General features: G+C 39.9%; 3 protein-coding genes across 5 annotated transcripts in view; all 3 read left to right on the forward strand.

Moving 5' to 3' along the window:
• ston1 (stonin 1) overlaps window positions 1–150 on the forward strand; it is a 22,060-nt gene extending 21,910 nt beyond the window's left edge. The window contains exon 7 of the transcript XR_010895235.1: window positions 68–150. The gene's annotated coding sequence lies outside the window, so the exon portion shown is untranslated. The remainder of the gene's footprint in view (window positions 1–67) is intronic.
• Window positions 1–11,798, forward strand: part of gtf2a1l (general transcription factor IIA, 1-like) — a 20,197-nt gene extending 8,399 nt beyond the window's left edge. Inside the window, exons 5-9 of the mRNA XM_067386937.1 lie at window positions 68–161; window positions 4,131–4,588; window positions 8,585–8,785; window positions 10,322–10,411; window positions 11,135–11,798. Of these exons, the coding sequence (XP_067243038.1) occupies window positions 68–161; window positions 4,131–4,588; window positions 8,585–8,785; window positions 10,322–10,411; window positions 11,135–11,242 (951 nt within the window). The 3' untranslated portion in view covers window positions 11,243–11,798. The remainder of the gene's footprint in view (window positions 1–67; window positions 162–4,130; window positions 4,589–8,584; window positions 8,786–10,321; window positions 10,412–11,134) is intronic.
• A 258-nt stretch (window positions 11,799–12,056) lies between these two features.
• Window positions 12,057–19,966, forward strand: part of LOC137020842 (von Willebrand factor A domain-containing protein 5A-like) — an 18,984-nt gene continuing 11,074 nt past the window's right edge. The window contains exons 1-6 of one of the 3 annotated variants that reach the window (XM_067386940.1): window positions 12,057–12,144; window positions 12,230–12,345; window positions 16,240–16,380; window positions 16,643–16,694; window positions 16,786–16,988; window positions 19,297–19,519. In XM_067386940.1, the coding sequence (XP_067243041.1) occupies window positions 16,652–16,694; window positions 16,786–16,988; window positions 19,297–19,519 (469 nt within the window). In that variant the 5' untranslated portion in view covers window positions 12,057–12,144; window positions 12,230–12,345; window positions 16,240–16,380; window positions 16,643–16,651. Of the gene's footprint in view, window positions 12,145–12,229; window positions 12,346–16,125; window positions 16,381–16,627; window positions 16,695–16,785; window positions 16,989–19,296; window positions 19,520–19,966 lie in introns of those variants that run through there. The other 2 variants (XM_067386941.1, XM_067386939.1) reach the window with 2 other exon arrangements.

The following is a 19,966-nucleotide window of genomic DNA, read 5'->3' on the forward strand; positions in this document are numbered from 1 at the left end:
GCTCTTTTTTTTATTTTGAATGTGAAATGAAAATGTCCAAACCAAACATGTTTTCCATGACTTTCAGAACAACTGTGGCTCTGTTGCCACATTCTCTCTGCCGCCTGGAATAACGTATCCGGTCCAGATTCCCGCTGGCGTCACGCTGCAGACGGCCTCAGGTGAGTCTCCGCACTCTCAACATGCTCATCCTCCACGTTTAACGTTGTGTTGACTGGATGGAAAGGGTTCAGAGCCGGTGCCAGGACACAAGAATTGTCCCCCTCGGTTGAAATCGCAGTCTGGCAAAGGCGTAGGTTTGATTTTGACATTGGTGGGGAAATAAAAGCAGCCCCATATTTTTTGAATTTATGATAGACCTTGAATCACAGCTTTTATTTGTATTTATTTATATTTTTATATTTATAAGTTTGCCTTTGAGATGTGGGACCATGACTGACTTTTTAACATGGGAGAAGACATTCAGCTTCGTGTAAAGAAGTGCAAGAAAAACAAATCACTGTTTTTGGTGGTGTGTGTTTGTGTGTCAAGGATTTTTGAGAAATACATTTTCTTCATTCAAGTTCCTAAAAATTTGCACTGCAACTTGATGACCATGGGAAAATGTGGGTCTCACGGCCAAACCAGTTGAGATCTACTGCTATAGACTGAGTGTTAGTGTACTTCATCTCTTATTTATGACACATAGCAACACTAATATGTTTGACCTTTTATTGAAAGTTGTGTACTTTTACCTGTTGAGACAAGCCTTTACAAGCACCCGTAAGAGCTGTGATTCTAATGTTTGAGTTAAGGGAGGTATGATGCGTGAAAAGGGCATTTGCAAAATATGCTGTATTTTTTTTTAATTTTGCTAGTGTCACAAAAACATCTTTGATCATATTAGGAAATCATTATAATGCAGCCTAAAAGTAAAATATAAGAATCATTAATGATTACATCACCTCCTGTATTGTTCGCTCAATTATCAAATGGAAAATGCAATGACTGAATCGTTCATGAGCGGCCCATCACTAATTTACTGTTTTAACATTACTAGCGTTTCACATCTTCAGCATACCTGAGAAAAGATGCAGGTAAAAGACAATATTGAATTTGTCATGTTCATGTAGCGTGAAATATTAAACATCCAATTGTCTGTTGTTGCTTATATTGAATAGCTTTTACAGTGATTATTGTAGCAGCATAATACATCAGTTTTTGATCACTATAAAATATGTAAAAGGAACTTAAATCATCATGTTGATTTGTAAATCCAAATAAGATGCCAAAAAATAATCCAAACAGGGGAACCAGACACAGAATCCAGGCAAGGGAAACCAGGAATGCAACAGCTCACAAAGAGGTGAAGAGACATGCAAGAACAACGACCTACAAAAGACAACTGAACACGGGTATAAATACACAGGGATCATAAGGGCTAACCAGGGAGAGGTGAAGGTGATAAGTAACTATGGCAACAAATGAGGGTAACTACGGACTATGGGGGGTAACTAACATGGTAAGCCATGAAAACAACGGATACGGGAATTAAACACCGGAACAGGAACAGAAAATATGCTTTAACATTAAAGTCCTTTTAATCCAAGGAGCGGATTCCAGACACTCCACAAAAGGTCTAGGAGGGTGGTGGAGCAGAGGTGGACTAGGGAGAGGGATGGAGGACCAGGCCCGTGGAACAAAAGCCTAACTGGAAACTGGCAGGTTGGGAAGCCAATGCGGAGCCAGCAGAGCAGGTAGCCGGGTGGAGCTGGAGACCACCATGGTGGAGCAGGCGGAGTTGTACACCACCAAGGTGGAGCAGAAGACCACCACGGTAAAGCAGATGGAGTAGAAGTCCACCATGGTGGAGCAGGAGGAACTGGTGACCACCACTGTGGAGCAGGCAGAGCTTGCGAACACCAATGCAAAGCAGACAGGACAGAAGACTACCTCAGCAGAGCAGATTAAACTGGTGACCACCACAGCAGACCTGGTAGAACTGGAGATCAGCATGGGGGATTAGGCAGGACTAAAACCGAGAGCACAGAGATGTTAGCAACGTCTCCATGGAGTAACAGGAAGCACGGAGGGTTCAGGGAATGCCTCTTTGACCGGTGTAGAATCTTCATGAAGTTCATAGGTGGCTTCCATGATCGTGTCAGTGGAGACAGAGTTCAGGAACCTCCGTGGTCATGTTATGGCAGACAGGGTTCAAAGGTGGCCTTCTTGGCCATGACGCAGCAAGCAGAGGGTCCAGGAGCTGTCACCGCCGCCTAGAGAGGATAAATAGTGGTCGCAGCCAACTCAGAAGGAGCTGTAGCAGATGTCGGCATCCCTGGGAGGAGCTGGAGAAGTGTGTGCAGCCCAAATACACAAAATGGCACCTGCCATTACAGGAAGCACATTACAGGGACCTCCGGGACCCCTCATTTAGCAGCCCCTCCCCCCTAAAAAATTATGATGCAAACCTCGTTCATAGAAGTCAAATGTGCCAGCGCAATAAAGTCTGACGTATTCCTTGATGGCCCGGTCTCCCTGATGAAGATGCGTAATCTACTGATTTCTTTTTAAGAGGTTGTCGTTCTGTTTTTCCCTCCTAGGACTTTTTTCCCAGTGTTAGCACGCTGGGTTTTTCTCCTAGGGGTTTTTTTCCACCCCTGGAAGTCAGCCGACATTGGCTTAATGTAGCACCACGCTTGTTTGTACAGTTTTAACCACTTCCCTTTTTTTCTGTGCTTCTAATATGTAAAGCTGCTTTGAAACAATTACCAATTGTAAAAGCGCTATATAAATAAATTTGACTTGACTTGACTTGACTTAAGCAGAGAATGGTTAGGCAAGAGGAGAGACAAGCCTTCCCTGCTTAAAATCCAGGTGTAGCAACAGTTTATTAAAAACACACAAACAAAGATAATCCAAACTAGAGAGAGAAACATAATCCAAACGGGAACAAGGAACACAAAAGAGGTGTGAAGACATGTAAGAACAATGACCAACAAGACAACTGAACACTGGTATAAATGCACAGGGATCATAAGGAATAACCGGGACAGGTGAAGGTGATTAGTAACTATGGTAACAAATGAGGGCAACCATGGAAACTAACCAGGTAGGCAGAGGAAGCAGGAACTAAACACAGGGAACAGAAAATACACTTCAACATAAAAGTCCTTTGTCACCTTCACAGTCTTGTAGTCCTTGTTGTGTAATCACATTACAATATAGCGTTGGTCCTGGAGCCCAATTATAGATGTCTTTCTTATCTGACGCACCCATCTGAGGTCTTGGAGTATTTACTAAAAGCTGATGAGTTGAATCATGCGTGTTTAATGAGGGCGACATCTAAACTGTGCAGTGCTGGGGGTCACTAGGATCGGGGTTGAGAAACTGAACTTGGACATAAAAAACAGTTGAAATGATAGATGACCTAGTAATAATGAAAAGTTAAAAGTAGGTTATATAAATATTAAAGTTTGAACCCCTGAAATCACAAGCAGCCCCTGCCTGCCTGGCCCCCCCAGTTTTTATGGTCTCGAAATACTACATAAAATCATTCAGATGTTGTGGGTTAAAGCCAGAGAGACTGATGTGCAACAACATGTGAATCACACTTATGCCCTAATTTGCTCTAAACTGGCAATTTGCAAAATGTGATGCATGGAGAATTATGATAAATTCACCAAAATAAAAAAGATATTTTTTTGTATTCAAAGAAAACTGATTAAATAAATAAAGGCAAATATTTCTCAGCTTAGTATGTCCTAGCTCTGCCTCTGTGCATGAAGATTTGCAAAGGCTGTAAACCAGGAGTGCAAAACTCAGTTCTTGGAGGGCAAAAGTCCTGCAGAGTTTAGGTCAAACCTGCTCCGAAACACATACCTGTAGTTTTAAAATGAAGGACTTGATTAGCTGCATTAGGTCCATTTGAATAGGGTTGAAGATACATTTTGCAGGGCTGTGGCCCTCCAGAAAACTGAGTTTGCACCCCTGCAACAGTTGCTTTAATCCTACAGACAAGAGTTGAAGAAGCCTTCTCTCGAAGACTTTGAATCTCCCATTCCAACCACTTAATGTGTTGATGTAAATGAGCTGAAATGATGGCATAAATAATGTTTAGCTGTTCTTCCCTGTTCCTCTCTCACATTTAGGACATTTCTACAAAGTCAATGTTCCTGTAATGGTCACGCGAGGAGGTCAGCATGTCCTGACCCGACCTGCTTCAAACCTGGTCTCTCATCCCGCGGCTGTCTCTCGCAGCATCCCGGCCCATCTGTCTGTTCCGTGTCCTCCAGCGCCATCTGGTTGTGTGGCATCTGAGACACTGCCAAATCCTCCGCAGCCATTGCCCCATCAGCTCTGTCAACAAACTGATGACAAACCCTCTCCATCAGCTTCTGACAGTCAGAGCGAGTTCACCCTCGATGGCATTGAGTTCAGCCCACAGCCCATCGACATGAGCGCCTCATCGTTCTTCACTCCGCCAGCACAGGGGCCGCGCTCGGATTATACCAGGAACGTGATCGAAACGGCCTTAAAAGAGCCAGTCGGAGTAGATGAATCAACTGCTCTTCCAGATTTGCAGGCTAAAACCAGTCATGACATTAAGGTAAACTTCAATGCAACATGCCAAATACCTATGAATATGAAACCAGTGTTGTGTTCTAGTCTTTTCTACCTCCAAATAGAGATTGTAGACAAGTGAAAAGCCCCAAAACGATAGGAAGCTAAGTGTTATCTGACAGGTTGCTGAAATTAAATGTTTTACATGCACTTAAGAAAAAAGCTTTTTAAAACATTCTCTATTCTTTATAAGAACTTTATTCTGTATAAGTTTGTTGATTTTTGCTGCCTGCATCTACAACTGGTCCATTTCTTGGCAGCCTGAAATGAGTTAACCCTTCAATTAAACATTCTGTGTAAAAGTCACTGTGAACTTAAGGAGGACTGTAAAAAGAGCTTTGCATGTAGTGTGGCTATGAAAGGGGGTCTCGGGAGACTCTCATCCACACAACACATGTAGCCACTTTCACTGGCTTCAGGGCCAGGATGAATGAACTCCTCAGCACTGGATATATCTGACTCAGTCAAGCAACTTTTGTTTTGTGCAACGCATTGAGTCCTTACAGCACTTCTGTGGTAAAACCCAGTCAAGTTTATTAGGGCTCGTTCACACAGAACGCGGACAGTGGAACGGGGAAAAAACACAAGGTCTCGAGACACGTGTTGAATTGATTTTAACTTGAGCGCCACATTTTCAGAACACCATGTCATGTGTGACACACTGCAAAAGATGCAAGCTCAGTGGTTTTGCATGTCCATCTTGTGTGTTTACTTCCATTGCATCAACAACGGAAGCGTAGTGCATTGGAATGGAAAAACACGTTCTGTGTGAATGGCCCCTTACTCGTCCAAGTATCCTTGCAACATCTGGCATCTTCAGTGCACGCTGTGAGGCCCGGTTGAGGGTGTTTGTAGCTCTCGACATAATCGGGCAGCGACAACCATGATACTGTAGGTGCATTGTGTGTGACTAAACCAGCTCTTTTTCAGCAAGGTTTCATTCGACTGCTACGTTAGGAAAGTAGTTCTGCAACATTTTCCCAGTTCGACTCTCATGCAAGCCTCTGGTCTTGTCATAGACTGTAGGCACAACTATCATGGACCATGTCTCCAAATTGTAAACCTGGGTTTTCCACACCACGGCAAGTCGACAAATGTCTTTGCAGATGATGTGTCTGTTGGCCTGGTGTTGCTTTTACAGGTTGTTTGGCGTTTATAAAAATGTTAGCAAGCGTTACAATTAGACATGTTGACAATACAGCAATGATAACCGTATTAGGAGAATGATCCGACCTCATGATGGCGCCGGCGCATTAAGCGCTGTCATGTGACGCTCTATGAAGGTAGAACACATCACTGTTCTTAAGCGGCTGTTCATTCAGAAATCCGTTAGTGCGTTATAAAAATGAGACGCAGGCAGTGGAATGAGAAAAAAGGCAAAGTTATTAAACGTTTTTTTTTACTTGACCGCCGTGTTTTTAGAATGCCGTTTCATGGGTGAGACGCTGCAAAAGACGCGAGACACAAGTGCAACACCTAAACATGTCCACCAAACATAACAACAATAGGACACATTGTGCAATGGAATGTGTAAACCTGTTTGATATTCATGTTTGCATGATGGTGACCGGCTGAAAGCTGCTGTTTTCTGTTTTTACAAAGCATTTGCTGTTAATAATAGCCTATTAATGTGTTATTTATTGATATTACTTTTTGCTTAAGAAATATTTAGCATTTTCTTATATTATTTCTGAGTATATAGGATGTTTAAGATAAGTTTGTACAACATTTGTCTTTATATTTCAGGCATATTTTTGCAAAGATATTTAACACATTGTTAAACCATGTTTATCACGTCATGTGCTGCACTTGGAATGGAACCTTTTTTAACCAGATTGATAATAAAGCGAATGTTACTTAGATCAAATTGTAGTTTAAGGTGACTTGTTAAACAGTGTCAAAAATAAATAAATAAATAAATTGTGAATCGGCCAATCGTTCTGAAAAATTCAAAATTTAATTTTTTTTGCCATATCGCCCAGCCCTACAGGCAGGAAATCCAAATGTTGGCCTATCATCCATTGACCTCAAATATGGCTATAAGTAGTAGCAACTTTAAATGGTGCTCACTCTAATGTTATCCTAGATAAATGTGTGGTGTTATTAGGAGCATATCCAAGAGTTTGTGCAGAGTTCGGAAGCTGAAGTACAGCACACTTACTGCAAGACATGAAGGCGCCGGTGCGATCACTTGCATTTTTTTTTTCCTGACAACAGTGGAAACAACTTAAAATCATTTTTGTCATACAGATAAAACGAATACATTTGTAACTGTAAAGGGTACTTATATTTGTGTAAACTCGCAATAACAAAAACATATTGCTTTTGTGCTTTTGTAAAATGATGAAAACAAACAGGATGCACTTTCTGCTGTCTCGGCCTTTGTGAACTGGAGTGTGTCACAAAAATGAACCGAAACTCAGTGTATACTTGCCTCACAGACATGCGAAATATATCTAGAAAATGCTTGAAATGTCTACTTTTACACAAACTACTTCAAATAAAAAAACAAATGCTACCGGATTACAAAATCCATATGAAAGATGCCTTCTATAGGCACGAGTCTGCAGCCGACACTGTCTCAGAAAACACTAGTTTATTAATAATTAAAATGCCTTCTTTTTTACAAATTCTTAATCATTCCTTTTGCCCTTGCTTTGCAGCAAACTTTGTGTGTGCTTGAGTGCAGGATAGGCTTTATATTCCCCCAGTATATAAGTAATTAAATTATTATAAATGTGCGATTAGTTGACTAATGGCTTAAATGAATGACTACTAGTCGACTAGAAAAACTTTAGTTGAGGGCAGCCCTATTAGTGCTATTTGACTCTACAAATATCATAGCAGACTGGTGGATGTGGCCTTGAACGGCAGCATGCCCAGTGCACTGTGGGTGTTGAAGTTTTATTACCTATTTTGCAAAAGGGAAAACCACAGCCTTTTTCTGTTTTCTCTAATCAGGTAGCACTGATTTAGTTTTTTTTTATTTTTAATTTTAAGAAAAAAAATAAAAGAAATGTACCTGTCTACTGTATAGGCAGCCAAGTTTTATTAAAAGCCCATTTTGTCAGGGGTGAAGTAGCCCTTCAACACAGTACGATACCGGTGCATAAACGAGTTTTCATACTGATTTAGCTATGTCTAGTTCTGCTTTCTTGGTAGTGTGTAAAATCCAAAGTGTAGCTTTAAGGAAACTGATGTCCTGTAATACTCATAAATAATAACACATATATGCTGCCCTCTTCTCGAATAAAAGCTGTAACTTCTCTCCACCTCACCTATAAGCCCAAAGTATACCTTTTTTTTAACATGTACAGTATGCTCGCGCACAGTCGAACGCACAGCCTTGCTAAGTATACTTCACTTGACTATTGAACAATCTCTCTCCACGAGTTACAACCCATGTAAACATCTCTGTATTCTTTAATGCTAGAGTTGTACAAATAAGGGTACTTTCTAACCTCTTCACACAATCTCTCGTCTAGGTTGGCCTCCGTCGTCGCTGTAGATAGCATGCGCTCCGGTCTGTTCTGTTTATGCAGTTTTTCTTCGACTTCTTTTCACGTGCACTGTACACTAACCCTCGAGTACGTGTTAAAAGTATACTTTGGGCTATAAGCTAAGAGTAAACTATAGCAATTGAATATGAATTATATAAATTCTGCCATAAATAAAATATATTTCAATATCATTAAAAAAGCGACAGTTAAGTGAGTTGTTTGCCTAATCCATTAAAAAAGTGAATGTAAAATGGGTAATAACTGAAGATGTGCTTCAGTTTCAATATGTTAATGAGATATGAGAGCCGAGGAGGAGGGTGGAAGTATGCAAATGTGTTTGAGATGAGTAACAATTTTAATTTTAGTTCTCCTGAAGAAAAACTGTCATGATGTAGCCTTGTAGTTTTAATGAAACTGTATTATTGTTTCTGCTCAAAGATTGTCGATAAATGCAGAATATGATACTGATGCTGTTTCATCAGCTTGAGACGGAGCTCCAGACGGACATCAACTTCAACCAGCTGGTGGACATCGCACAACTGGACGGAGTCGCTGACAGCAGCTCCGACACTGAGGAAGATGACGACGATGATGATGATGATGATGATCTGGGGCTCGTTGGAGAGAATGAGTTTCTGGGGATGATCAATGGCAATGGGGAGGAGGAGTTGGAAGAGGAAGAGGTAATGAGAGCACTTACAGTACACAGATGGCCAAACAGCACGGATTTCTGATAGTCTCCAGAGCTGCGATAGACTGTGAAGAGAGATTGTAGCATCAAGGCAGATCGTGGAGATTTTTTAATCATTAATGGTGTAATATCATGATAACACACACCCCTAGTGCCAGCCTGAGGGATCACAGTGAACGAGATGGACACTTACAGGCAGGAAACAGTAGGTGGCGCTTACTAGACCGGTTACTGAACCTAAGAATGAGCCGTCAGAGTTTTCAGAGGATTACCGTACAGTCTGACGAGCGCTGATACTTTCACACGCGTGCAAAGAAATCTGATTATGACTAGTAGCCTGTTATTAAAGGTTATTAAAAATGAACCAGGTTTAAATGAGTCAATACATCATCAATCCTTCCTCCAAGTGTTTTGTGTTACTCTGATTCATATGGTAAGCCTCTACGTCTCTTATCTGTAAATGGAGAGAAGTAGCTTGTGAATGGTGTGGGATTAGAGCAGGTTAGTTGTCACCATGAGTGAGACCATAGATGGACAACGCAAAACGACAAACCTCTGGGATATCAATTTATTTGTAGAAATAAAGAAACTCAGAACAGTGCAGAATCAACAATCAAAAAGGCAAAGCGACAGAGTTTGTAACAAAACCAGAATCAACGCTGGCTTGGCTTTTTAGAGATGGCTAAAATTCAGAGATTTAAAGGGATATTAGAGCTTTTTGTCTTCCTCAACAGGTTAGATGTTAGTTCCACTTTAGTTCTGTGGTCCACTTTAGACACTCTACTAACTACATGTCAACTATCAGAGTATTATAAGAGATCCCGTTAGGTTTGGGTTAGCAGAATAAGTTGACACATGTAGATACAAAGATACTTATAGTCAGTGGATTGTCTAAAGTGGATCATTGAATTAAAGTGTTGCCAATATGTTTTTTTTAAAGGATCGTTAGCCATAAAGCTCTCTAACGGAGTACATTGTAAATCATTATCTACTGTAAAGGGGCATTTCTTTATGGGTTATTGTAGCGCAGATGCTGGAGTTTATTCTCAAGGAAGGGTTGTGCAAATGATAAAGCTAACGACATCTTCAGCTGTGTAAATGGTGACGCTTTACATCTGAACGGGTTATCTCTTGAGCCTAATGTTTTATGAGTAAAACACACATCTGCTGCCGCCATTATCTAATGAGTCAAAACATCAACTTGATGATGTCACTAGCATGCTCAGATGACTTCTGATTGTTCTGTGACCACTACTGAAATAAAGCACTCATTGTGTGGACAGACACTGTACCTTTATATTCTCTTTATATTCTGTAAGATTTTTCTGCTGTCACTATCACTAGTCGGGTGTGGAGAAAACTTTAAGTGGTCTTGAATCATAATATTGCATTTTTGCTTTTCTTGATTTTTAGGTGAATTTCAGGTCTCATAACGTCCTCCGGTCATGTTCATGAGCAGGATGATTTTCACACATAAAGTCTAGTCCAGTTTAAAAGAGAAGAAATGAATGCTTTCTCTTTCTCTCAGGATCCGCTGAACTCCGGAGATGACGTGAGTGATCAGGATATCCCAGAGATCTTCGACACTGAGAATGTCATCGTTTGCCAGTATGACAAGGTAAAAAACTACTGAGAAACTGTTTGGGGGAGTTTTTATTGAATGAGGTGAAAGGACTTGAAAATTAACATTGCTTTAAAATAAACTGGATAATATGGAAGCCCGTTTCCGCCACTTAAAAAAAAAAAAAAAAAAAAAAAAAAGCCACACACACACACAAAAAAACCCCTTTATCTCAGAATTGCGAGTTATAAAGTCAGAATTCTGAGATATAAAGTCGCAATTGTGTGATAAAAAGTCAGGCAGTAGGTGGCGGTATGGACCTTCAAGTGGTTTTGCCAACAGCCACTTAAAACAAACAAACGTGCTCTGTTCTCGGGCAAAACTGACATGTTTTCATTGTCAAGCCATAAAACAAACCAAAATCTAGTGTATGATTCTGACAGTGAGTGGATCTCATATTGTGCCTGAATCTGACACGGTTGACAATATTTATAAATGCCACTGTATGGTTTTCATTATGTATATGAATGAAGCTCTGGCAATGACACTCGTGTCAGACAGTGGGATGAAGAAGCTCCAGCACATGTAACCGTACTAAATCTCCATTCATTTGTATTTTAGTTCCACTCCTTTGGCACAAATCTCCAGACAAAACCATTTTTAAGAGGAAGGAAAGAAGACCATTGATCTGTTTGATGAGACTTAATTGAAAGTTGCTGTAGTGTCAACAATGGTATTAATATTTTAATGTATTAAATGATATTTGTTTGTGTTTTACAGATTCACCGTAGTAAGAACCGATGGAAGTTTTACTTGAAAGACGGAGTGATGTGTTACGGAGGGAAAGACTATGTTTTCTCGAAGGCAGTGGGAGAGGCGGAGTGGTGAAGGACAGAATTTACTCATTTATTACAGTCTTTTCCTTATCTTTCATAATAGTTATTTACACAATCTGAAGATTGTTTGTTTTTCTTGAGTTTGTGACATTTGATACTGTATGATACAGAAATTAATGTCGCTTATTGAATTAAGAAATGTTCAGATAGAATAAATCTTTTTTTTTTTTTGTAATGTATTTCCATCTGAATATCAGTGGAGATGTAGTTTTCATTATATAAGATTCGTTGTTTTTGTTTTTTTTGGTTTTTTTTTTGGTTTTTTTGAAAGTGTGGACTTTTAAAACAAACATTGAAATGCTGTTTTCGGATCAGACTTTCTCCCAGCTCAGAATCAGATCAGCTGACTGGACGGTGATCAAACACTGTTATAAAGACGTCAAAGTCTGCATCAGGAAAAGTTTGAATTATACTGAACTCAACAGAATTATACTGATTATATTGAATTATTCTGATAACTCGACAGATATTTACTTTCTCCAGTTATTGTATATAAATGTTCTGAATATAATGCTGCTGGTATTGATCATGTATGTTTTCTTTACAAAAAAAATAAAATAAAGCATTTAAAAAGGCTCAGTTATGTTGTTTCATTCTGTGATTCATTATTTTGTCCTTTTTCGTATAGCGTCTTTCGTCTCTTCCTTTGTCTCCCACCGAAGCCCCTCGAAAGCATTCGTGGCTGGAGAACTGTGGGAGTTTGTCATTTTGTGCTCTATAAGGAGAAGGACACCATGGAGGCCACCAACATCCTCTCCGAGTTCCTCCTGCTGTCGTTACGTAACATCACACACAGGGTTCAGTCTTTGTGTTTAGGGTCAGGCCCAACATGTTCTCCTACATGGACACCAAACACAAGAGGACCGTCACAGTGCGGGAGATCACCGTCCTGAAGTGAGTGAAGTGAACACCAGATCCCTCAAACTCCTGTATTCTGCTCTTTTGTTGCATTTTGAAAATCTGAATGTTTCTTCACAAGATCAGCGCTGAAAGATTGTCTCGCCTCAACAATCTGAAGCTGGGAAACTTCAGCTACGAGAAACATCCATTAAGGCTCGGAGAGCTGCAGGAAAACCACTTCACGGTGGTTCTCAGGTGAGGAACTGACGCTTCGCTCCATATGAGCTGCTGTTTGAAGCTGTATTCTGTTCTCTCTCTCTTGGTCTGTCTTTCTCCAGCAAGATAAACAGTTAAACCAGTTTAGACCAACTTCATTTTAAGATAGTGCACCCAAATATAAAACTCCTGTCATCATTTCTCCACCCTCATGCTGAAGTTGTGAGCAATGCTGGTTCGTAACTGGCACAAGCTAGGTAAGCTGGTTATGGCTGCAGGTAGTCCAGTGTGACGTCTTCACTGGTCATTCAGACCGGTTACCAGCTGAACCCGCTTGGCTGCTCTGAGCCGGTCTGTCTGTTTTATCAAGCTTGAGTAATGCTAACATAAACCTGAAATATGATATCAGAAACCGGCTTCAGTATTCCTGCAGTTTATTGCTGATCAACATGTGTCTGCCTTGTGTTTGTAATGTTGACAGTGAAGAAGCTCAGTTTTTGTGTTTGGTTGAGGGATTTTAAAGCTCTGGCAGACTGTAAAGTCTAAAGTCATTACATGTATTTTCAGAACTTGAGCATAAACTGAACATTTTCTGGTTCTTGATTAATTTTGCTATTTAATAATTTATTGTTGTGAAATGTTTCATGATGAATACTGAATCTTTCAGTGTGAATATTGTAAGCTGAATAAATGAATCTGCCTGTTTTCTCTCGGCGTGTCGGGCGTGTCCTCAAACACCCACAGCAAACATTCCCCGCTGCGTTCCTTCGACTCATTCTTCATTCTTACAGCGACTGGGCCTTTATCAGGGGATTCTTTGCTCACAAAAAGGACTTGACATCTATGAAAGGCGTTAAATATTGAAGACTGGCTTTTCTCCTGCTGCTCGTGACGATGATCAGATCTAAACTGCTGTTGTCCTCACAGAAGCACACACATTAGTGTTGAGAAAAACATTTGATCAGTGTAATCATATCTGCAGGATACGACTGCCATGTTGAGACATTTTAAGTGTTCAGAACACACTTCATGATAACACTTGTGAAATCCCTTATACATCCAATATCTGTCACATGTCCCTTCGTTGCACTTTGACCTCATCACATTAAAGCAGTCATTTGTCAACAGTTTGATGCATTTAAAGGATAGTTTACCTGTATGAGTTTCTTTGCTTTGCTGAACACAAAAGAAGAGATTTTGAAGGGTAAACAGTTGATGGACCCCATTGACTTCAATAGAATTGAAAGAAGAAAAAAAAAGTCAATATGGTCCATCAACTGTTTGATCACTGACATTCTTTCAGATATTTTCCTTTGTGTTCAGCAGAGCAAAGAAACTCATACAGGTTTGGAACAACTTGACGGTGAGTGAATGATGAAATGTCCCTTTAATACATCATTTTTATCAAGTGAAATGTCTTCATGTTATTTGTAAATTCAGTCCATCCAGGTTAACTATAAAAACTAGTTGCCTTTAACAGACATTAAACATCTGTGTTAATTATAGTCCAAATACTGATTCACATCTGATGTTTTACACAGTATTACTTTAGACGGTCCACCATCTGTGAGGAGTCCAGTACCATAAACACCACCATGACCCTTGACCCCTAATGTTCCAAAACTAACGTAGTAATTGTTGTAACCATTACATGTTTATATATTGAGCGGAGCATTCAACAAATTTTGAATTGTCCAAATGATTTTATATAACAAGGTGAAAATCACAATGTCTCAATGTTGTTTGTGAATCTGGTTGATCAGGTTAAGCTAGGGCTTCAGAGCTGTTGTGTAATATTCAGTTCCTGTGAAAAATACATACGGAGCAGACGTGCATATTCATGAATATTCGCTCTGCAGTGGGCGTGGCTTTATTGAAATACGAACAAACGAATGGAATGAAAGTTATTTTATCATGTTTGATAGATTATTTCGATAAGGTAATGTAGCCGAATGGACACGTGCTGATTTACATGATCAACTGTTCTTAATCTTAACATTATAGGCGAAAATAATCGCTTTGAACGTGCTTTTATTTGAAAGCTTTCATCAGGGTTTTTCATCGTTTTTGCTGTCTAGCCTAAGGTTAGGGATACAAAAAACGAATCAAGCACATATTTCTTTTTTTCCTCGTTGTTTGTCGCATCTTTTGAAGTTGTAAGTCCTTATAATTTGTTTATTTTGCAGCATAGTGACTTTCACAAAAAATTACTGAAATAAAATTTTGATAAAGATTTTAAAATGTTCTCTGACGTTGTTTTGTGTTCACTCTTGTCAGTTTTCATGCTGACACTCACTTTGAGCATTAGATTATCTAAATTAAGTAATATTACTTATTTTGTAAATATTGTTTTTTTTTTTTTTTTTAAATCATTTTTTATAATTTAGGATTCATTCTATGTAGTTCTGTAGAAGTAAGAAACATTTATCAAAGTATTTACACATACAAGAACTACAAAAGTTGAATCCATTGTTCTGAGCAGCTGAGTGACTTTGTCTACAGGTGTTTTCCTGTGTGTTAGAATGCAAATCAAGAGAGACCATTTGCATTTATTCATTTGGCAGACGCATTTATCCATAGCAACTAACAACAAGCGAGTCATCATGACGAGGCAAAAAGACACATGAAGTGCTCACAATACCAGAGACCAGAAAAAAGTACCAGTACCTTAAACGTTTTTTTTTTTTTTTTTAAATTTTAATTTTATGCATTACTGTTTTGGTTTATCCAATGAATTTCACACTATAAGCTTTATCAGAGTGTGTGTTCTCTGAAGATGGACATGCAAGACAAAGCAAAAGCTTAAAATTAAGGGCCTCTGCATCCCTGACAAACAAAATATTATTTTATATTGAGTCTGATGACACATTCAGAGTGAGATCAGAAACACTCAATCTGAAAGAGACATTACATGTTTAAAGTAAGGTGAAAATTCAAAGAACAGTCTGCTGATGAACAGACCCAAGAGTCTTCTGTGTGAGGATACGTCCCAACATGCCAAGCCCATGTCCTCATTTCAACCACATTTTAAATATTAGTGAATGTGCATAATGACATAAATAACTAAAAAAGTGACATTTAAATAAACAAAAACTTTTAGTAGTCCAAGTCAAGTGAAGACATTTATTTTTGTAATGCTTTATATAATAGATTGTTTGAAAAATCAGCTTTACAATGATCATCAGGAGAATAATGATTAAATGAGGCAAACAGATCAGTTCTGCTGTAAAGCAGCTCTAAAGAGACAATAGTGTTGATTAACTGAGCTCAGTTCAGTGATCTGCAGAAAACAGATTTTCATCGTCCAGCTTAGTCAGATCTCATCAGTGTCAGTGCAGTCCACAAAAAACATAACTAATAAAAAATAATTAATTAAAAAAAGGTAAATCATTTAGATAATGATTTGCTAATGCTCAAAGTAAGTGTCAGCACGACCCAAGTGGTTGAAAACTGACAAGAGTGAACACAAAACATCTAAAAATCTTGAATTTTATTTCAGTAATTTTTAAAGTCACTATGCTGCAAAATAAACAATTACAGGGACAGTTTACAACTTCAAAAGTAATGAGGAAAAACAGAAATATGTGCTTGATTCATTTTTTTGTATTCCTAACATTAGGCTACACAGCAAAAACGATGACATGAAACCCTGATGAAAGCTTTCTAATAAAAGCACGTGCAAAGCCGATCATTTTCGCCTATAATGTTAAGATTAAGAACAGTTGATCATGTAAATGAGCACGTGTCCATTCGGCTACATTACCTTATCGAAATCTATCAAACATGACAAAGCAACAACTTTTATTCCTTTCGTTTGCCACGCCCACAGCGGAGTGAATATCATGAATATGCACGTTGCTCCGCCCACTGTCGTAGAACGCACATGACGTAACCAACTTAATATTCATGAGCCTTCACGCCTCTCGCCCGCAGCTTTGCCTCAAAACAGCAGTTGATTCAGCTTCATTTTCAGCAAGTCATCGGATTCTTCCTGAAACACCTTGACGCGGTCAGTGAGAAACTCATCTTCATCTTCATCATTCACTGACTGATCGCTGAGGATTCATAACAGCAGTAAGACTGTTTCCTGTTTACTTTCACTTTGGCAGAGGAGATCGTCGACATGACTTCATCTCTTTTAGTTTCTTATGAATTATTTTAAAACTCTTATAGGCACCTTTAAAATTGTTATGACTTAATTTTCTTCTGAACGTGTACTGTATTCACGATATTACACAGCGAGTCTGTATCTTGCAGCAGATTATCGAGGTTTTGTCGAAACAGACTCATGAAATATAATATATTATAATATATTATAAAGCTGGTTTGTTCTCAGAGGGTCAGGATGGTGAACTGCTGTGGTCTCGTGACTGACAAAAATGAGCCAGGTATAAACTCTCCCCTTCCTCCTCATAATTACAGCTTTAACTGCTCATACTGACAGCAGCAGGTGCAGATATTCTGATGTGTGTGTTTCAGTTCCTCTGAAGAGCATCTCAGTGCAGCTGCAGGTCCAGGATCACGTGGTGTCCGTCAGCTCCAGTCTGCAGTACGTCAATGAGGAGGAGCGCCCCCTGGAGGCCGTGTTCGTCTTCCCGCTGCCCGCCGACGCCGCCGTGTGCCACTTCAGTGCCAGGATCGGAGAGCAGGAGATCGTGGCGGAGGTGCAGGACAAACAGAGTGTGAGTCGAGTGTTTTAGTCTGCGACACTGCTCATTCCCAACCTTAATCGTGCTGGAGCTAAACTCTGGAGGCGCTCCAGGACCGGAGTTACCCATTCCTGCCCTGCGCTGCCCTCCAGGTGTGAGTGAAGTCATTTTAAAGGTGCTGTAGAACGTCTTTTTAAAAGATGTAAGTCTAAGGTGTCCCCTGAATGTGTCTGTGAAGTTTCAGCTAAAAATGCCCCATAGATTTTTAGCTGCTTATTTTGGGGCATCATTAACTATGCACCGATTTAGGCTGCGGCCCCTTTAAATTCTCGTGCTCCCCGCCCACGGAGCTCGCGCTTGCCTTGAACAGTGCATAAACAAAGTTCACAGCTAATATAACCCTCAAAATGGATCTTTACAAAGTGTTTGTCAAGCAACATGTCTAATCGCGTAAGTATGGTATTTATTTGGATGTTTTCATTTGATTCTGAATGAGTTTGATGGTGCTCTGTGGGTAACGGGTAATTCTACACTGTTGGAGAGATTTAAATAAAAAAGTTTAAGAAATAAAAATGTTCTCTGTGCATCCAGGCATTGGGCCAATGACACAGAAGTGTGTGAAAGTAAAAACAAAAGTAGACAAAAATGTGCAGTTCAGAGCCTCAACCCTCAGCTAGATGGCGCTGCAGCATAGTGAAAGGGAAATGGCCCGTCAGGCAGCAGAATGCACACATAAACTTCCTAGAGCTGATAACAGTGTTTCATTATGTGCAGTTCTTAAGGAAACTTTGATCAGATCACACAACACAGCGGCGGTGCGTAACATGGATTGACAGGAATACCTTTATTATTGGCTCTTTCGACAGCACCTGACCCACTGGGTACTATATCAGGTTATAATATAGTGGCTAAACGGATCGTTGTGATCCATACAGACCGGCCCCATAGTTCGGCACGCATGTGATACGCGGATTAACTGCAAGTTTAACCACCATAGAGTGACAGTTTATAATTCGTATGTGTTTCATCTTGCTAGTTCACACATTCAGTATATTTTAAACTATTCCAGCGCTAGAAGAGGCAAAAGAGAATTGAATTCGGTACTCGCATGCTGTTCTATGTGCTCAGCCCAAGAGTTAGCCTGTTTTCCTTTATCAGAGTATCACGATTTCGCCCGGCATTAACCTGTGTTAAGATGTTTACATTTCGTTGTGAGCAGTCGTGGCCGAATGGTTAGAGTCATATTGATAACGCGATGGTTGCGGGTTCGATTCTCAAGCAGGAAATGACTGAGGTGCCCTTAAGCTAGACACTTAACCCCCAGTCGCTCCCCGGGCGGCGCAGTGAACTGCTCCAGGTGTGTGTGTTCTGTCGGCTTGTTGAAGTGTGCATATGTGATATGTGACACAAGCGTCCTTATTTATGCAAATTTAAGCACATCCAGCAAGCGAGTGTTTCACGGTTGGGGAGGAGAAATATATTGCAAACTCTGACTTGTTCTTGACCCAAGAAATGTGTTCTCATGTCATGCAGCTACAGGACAAGAGAGTCAGAGAATGAGTCTGTCAAAGTTTCCCAATGACTTTTTGAAATAATCTTGAGTTTTTTAATGCTTTAACATCACAGTTCAAAATAAATGGATGCTTACATTTCGACGTCATCACAGTAGAATAAACTGTTTTTTTATACAGTGTTGTAAACGCGGTTGACTTGCATTGCCGGGTTATTCATTTGCATGTAAACCAGTGTATTGGGTTATTTCAGTAAACCGATTTTTGGTAGTTATCAGCGTATTTGTGTTCACATCACACATTACACAACAGAAGTTTTTCTTATCTTTCTACAGTAACCCATTTAACTCCGGTGGAGATTGTAAAAATACACTTTTGCCATGATACTCTTTTTGACCACTTTCACAGTGTCTCTGAGCGTTTAAATAAAATGTCTTTTTTATTGATGTGTTTTTTTAAGGCTTCTGTATGTGAAGTACCTCTGATATGAATGACCTTCTCTCTGTGACTGTGAAACCAGTAATACATCGACCGGTTCATCTCTGCTGTTGTGTCTGATATAGTTGTGGAGGCCTCAGGTGACCCCTGGAATTTACACCATCAGATCTGCAAAGAGCCAGTCAAAGGTCTAGTGAGGCTCCCGCAGCATCAGGACTTACCTGAAATACAGCAATATTACTCAAAATATGGCACAGGCATACACTAAACTTGTCCTGAGAAGTTTGAGAACCGTGTCGATAATAACAGTGCTCTGCTCCGACTGTCGAGGTCAGACAGAAACGACTGGTTGTTCTGGTGTTTGTGGTAATGGATGTGTTCGTCTCTTGCAGGCGCGGGATCAGTACGATGACGCTGTGAGTTCGGGTCAGCAGGCGTTTCTGCTGGAAGAGAGCGATGAGAGTTCGGATGTGTTCAAACTGAGCGTTGGGTGTTTGTCTCCGGGTCAGAACGCCGTCATCACCATCGTCTATGTGATGGAGCTCAGCGTTCAGGCCGACCACGCCCTGCGCTTCTGTCTGCCGGCTGTACTCAACCCCAGATACACACCCGCAGGTGCAGATCACATGACTTCAACACACACACTGAGATCATGCTCATCTTCTGTGGCGTAATTACACACATGCTTTTCCATTCGTGTATTTCGACATGATTTATGTTTGATTTAAAGCAGCAAAGTTTTGAAAGCAAAAGCAAAACAAAAGCACAAAACATCTTTTTTATGAAACTATTCTTATAGTGAATGATGTGATCAAACTTCTTATTTCCCCGTCAGCTACACTAGCGGTCAAAAGCTTTTGAAAGAAGTCTTTTCTGTTCTGCATTTATGTGATCAAAAATACAGTAAAACAGTGAAATATGATTCCAGTGTAAATCAGCTGTTTTCTCTGTGAATATTTTATTCCTGTGATCATTTTCAGCATCATTACTCCAGTCTTCAGTGTCACATGATCCTTCAGAAATCATTCTGATATGATGATTTGCTGCTCAAGAAACATTTCA

The sequence above is a fragment of the Chanodichthys erythropterus genome, chromosome 5 (assembly GCF_024489055.1).
Source record: "Chanodichthys erythropterus isolate Z2021 chromosome 5, ASM2448905v1, whole genome shotgun sequence".
Taxonomy (NCBI): Eukaryota; Metazoa; Chordata; class Actinopteri; order Cypriniformes; family Xenocyprididae; genus Chanodichthys; species Chanodichthys erythropterus.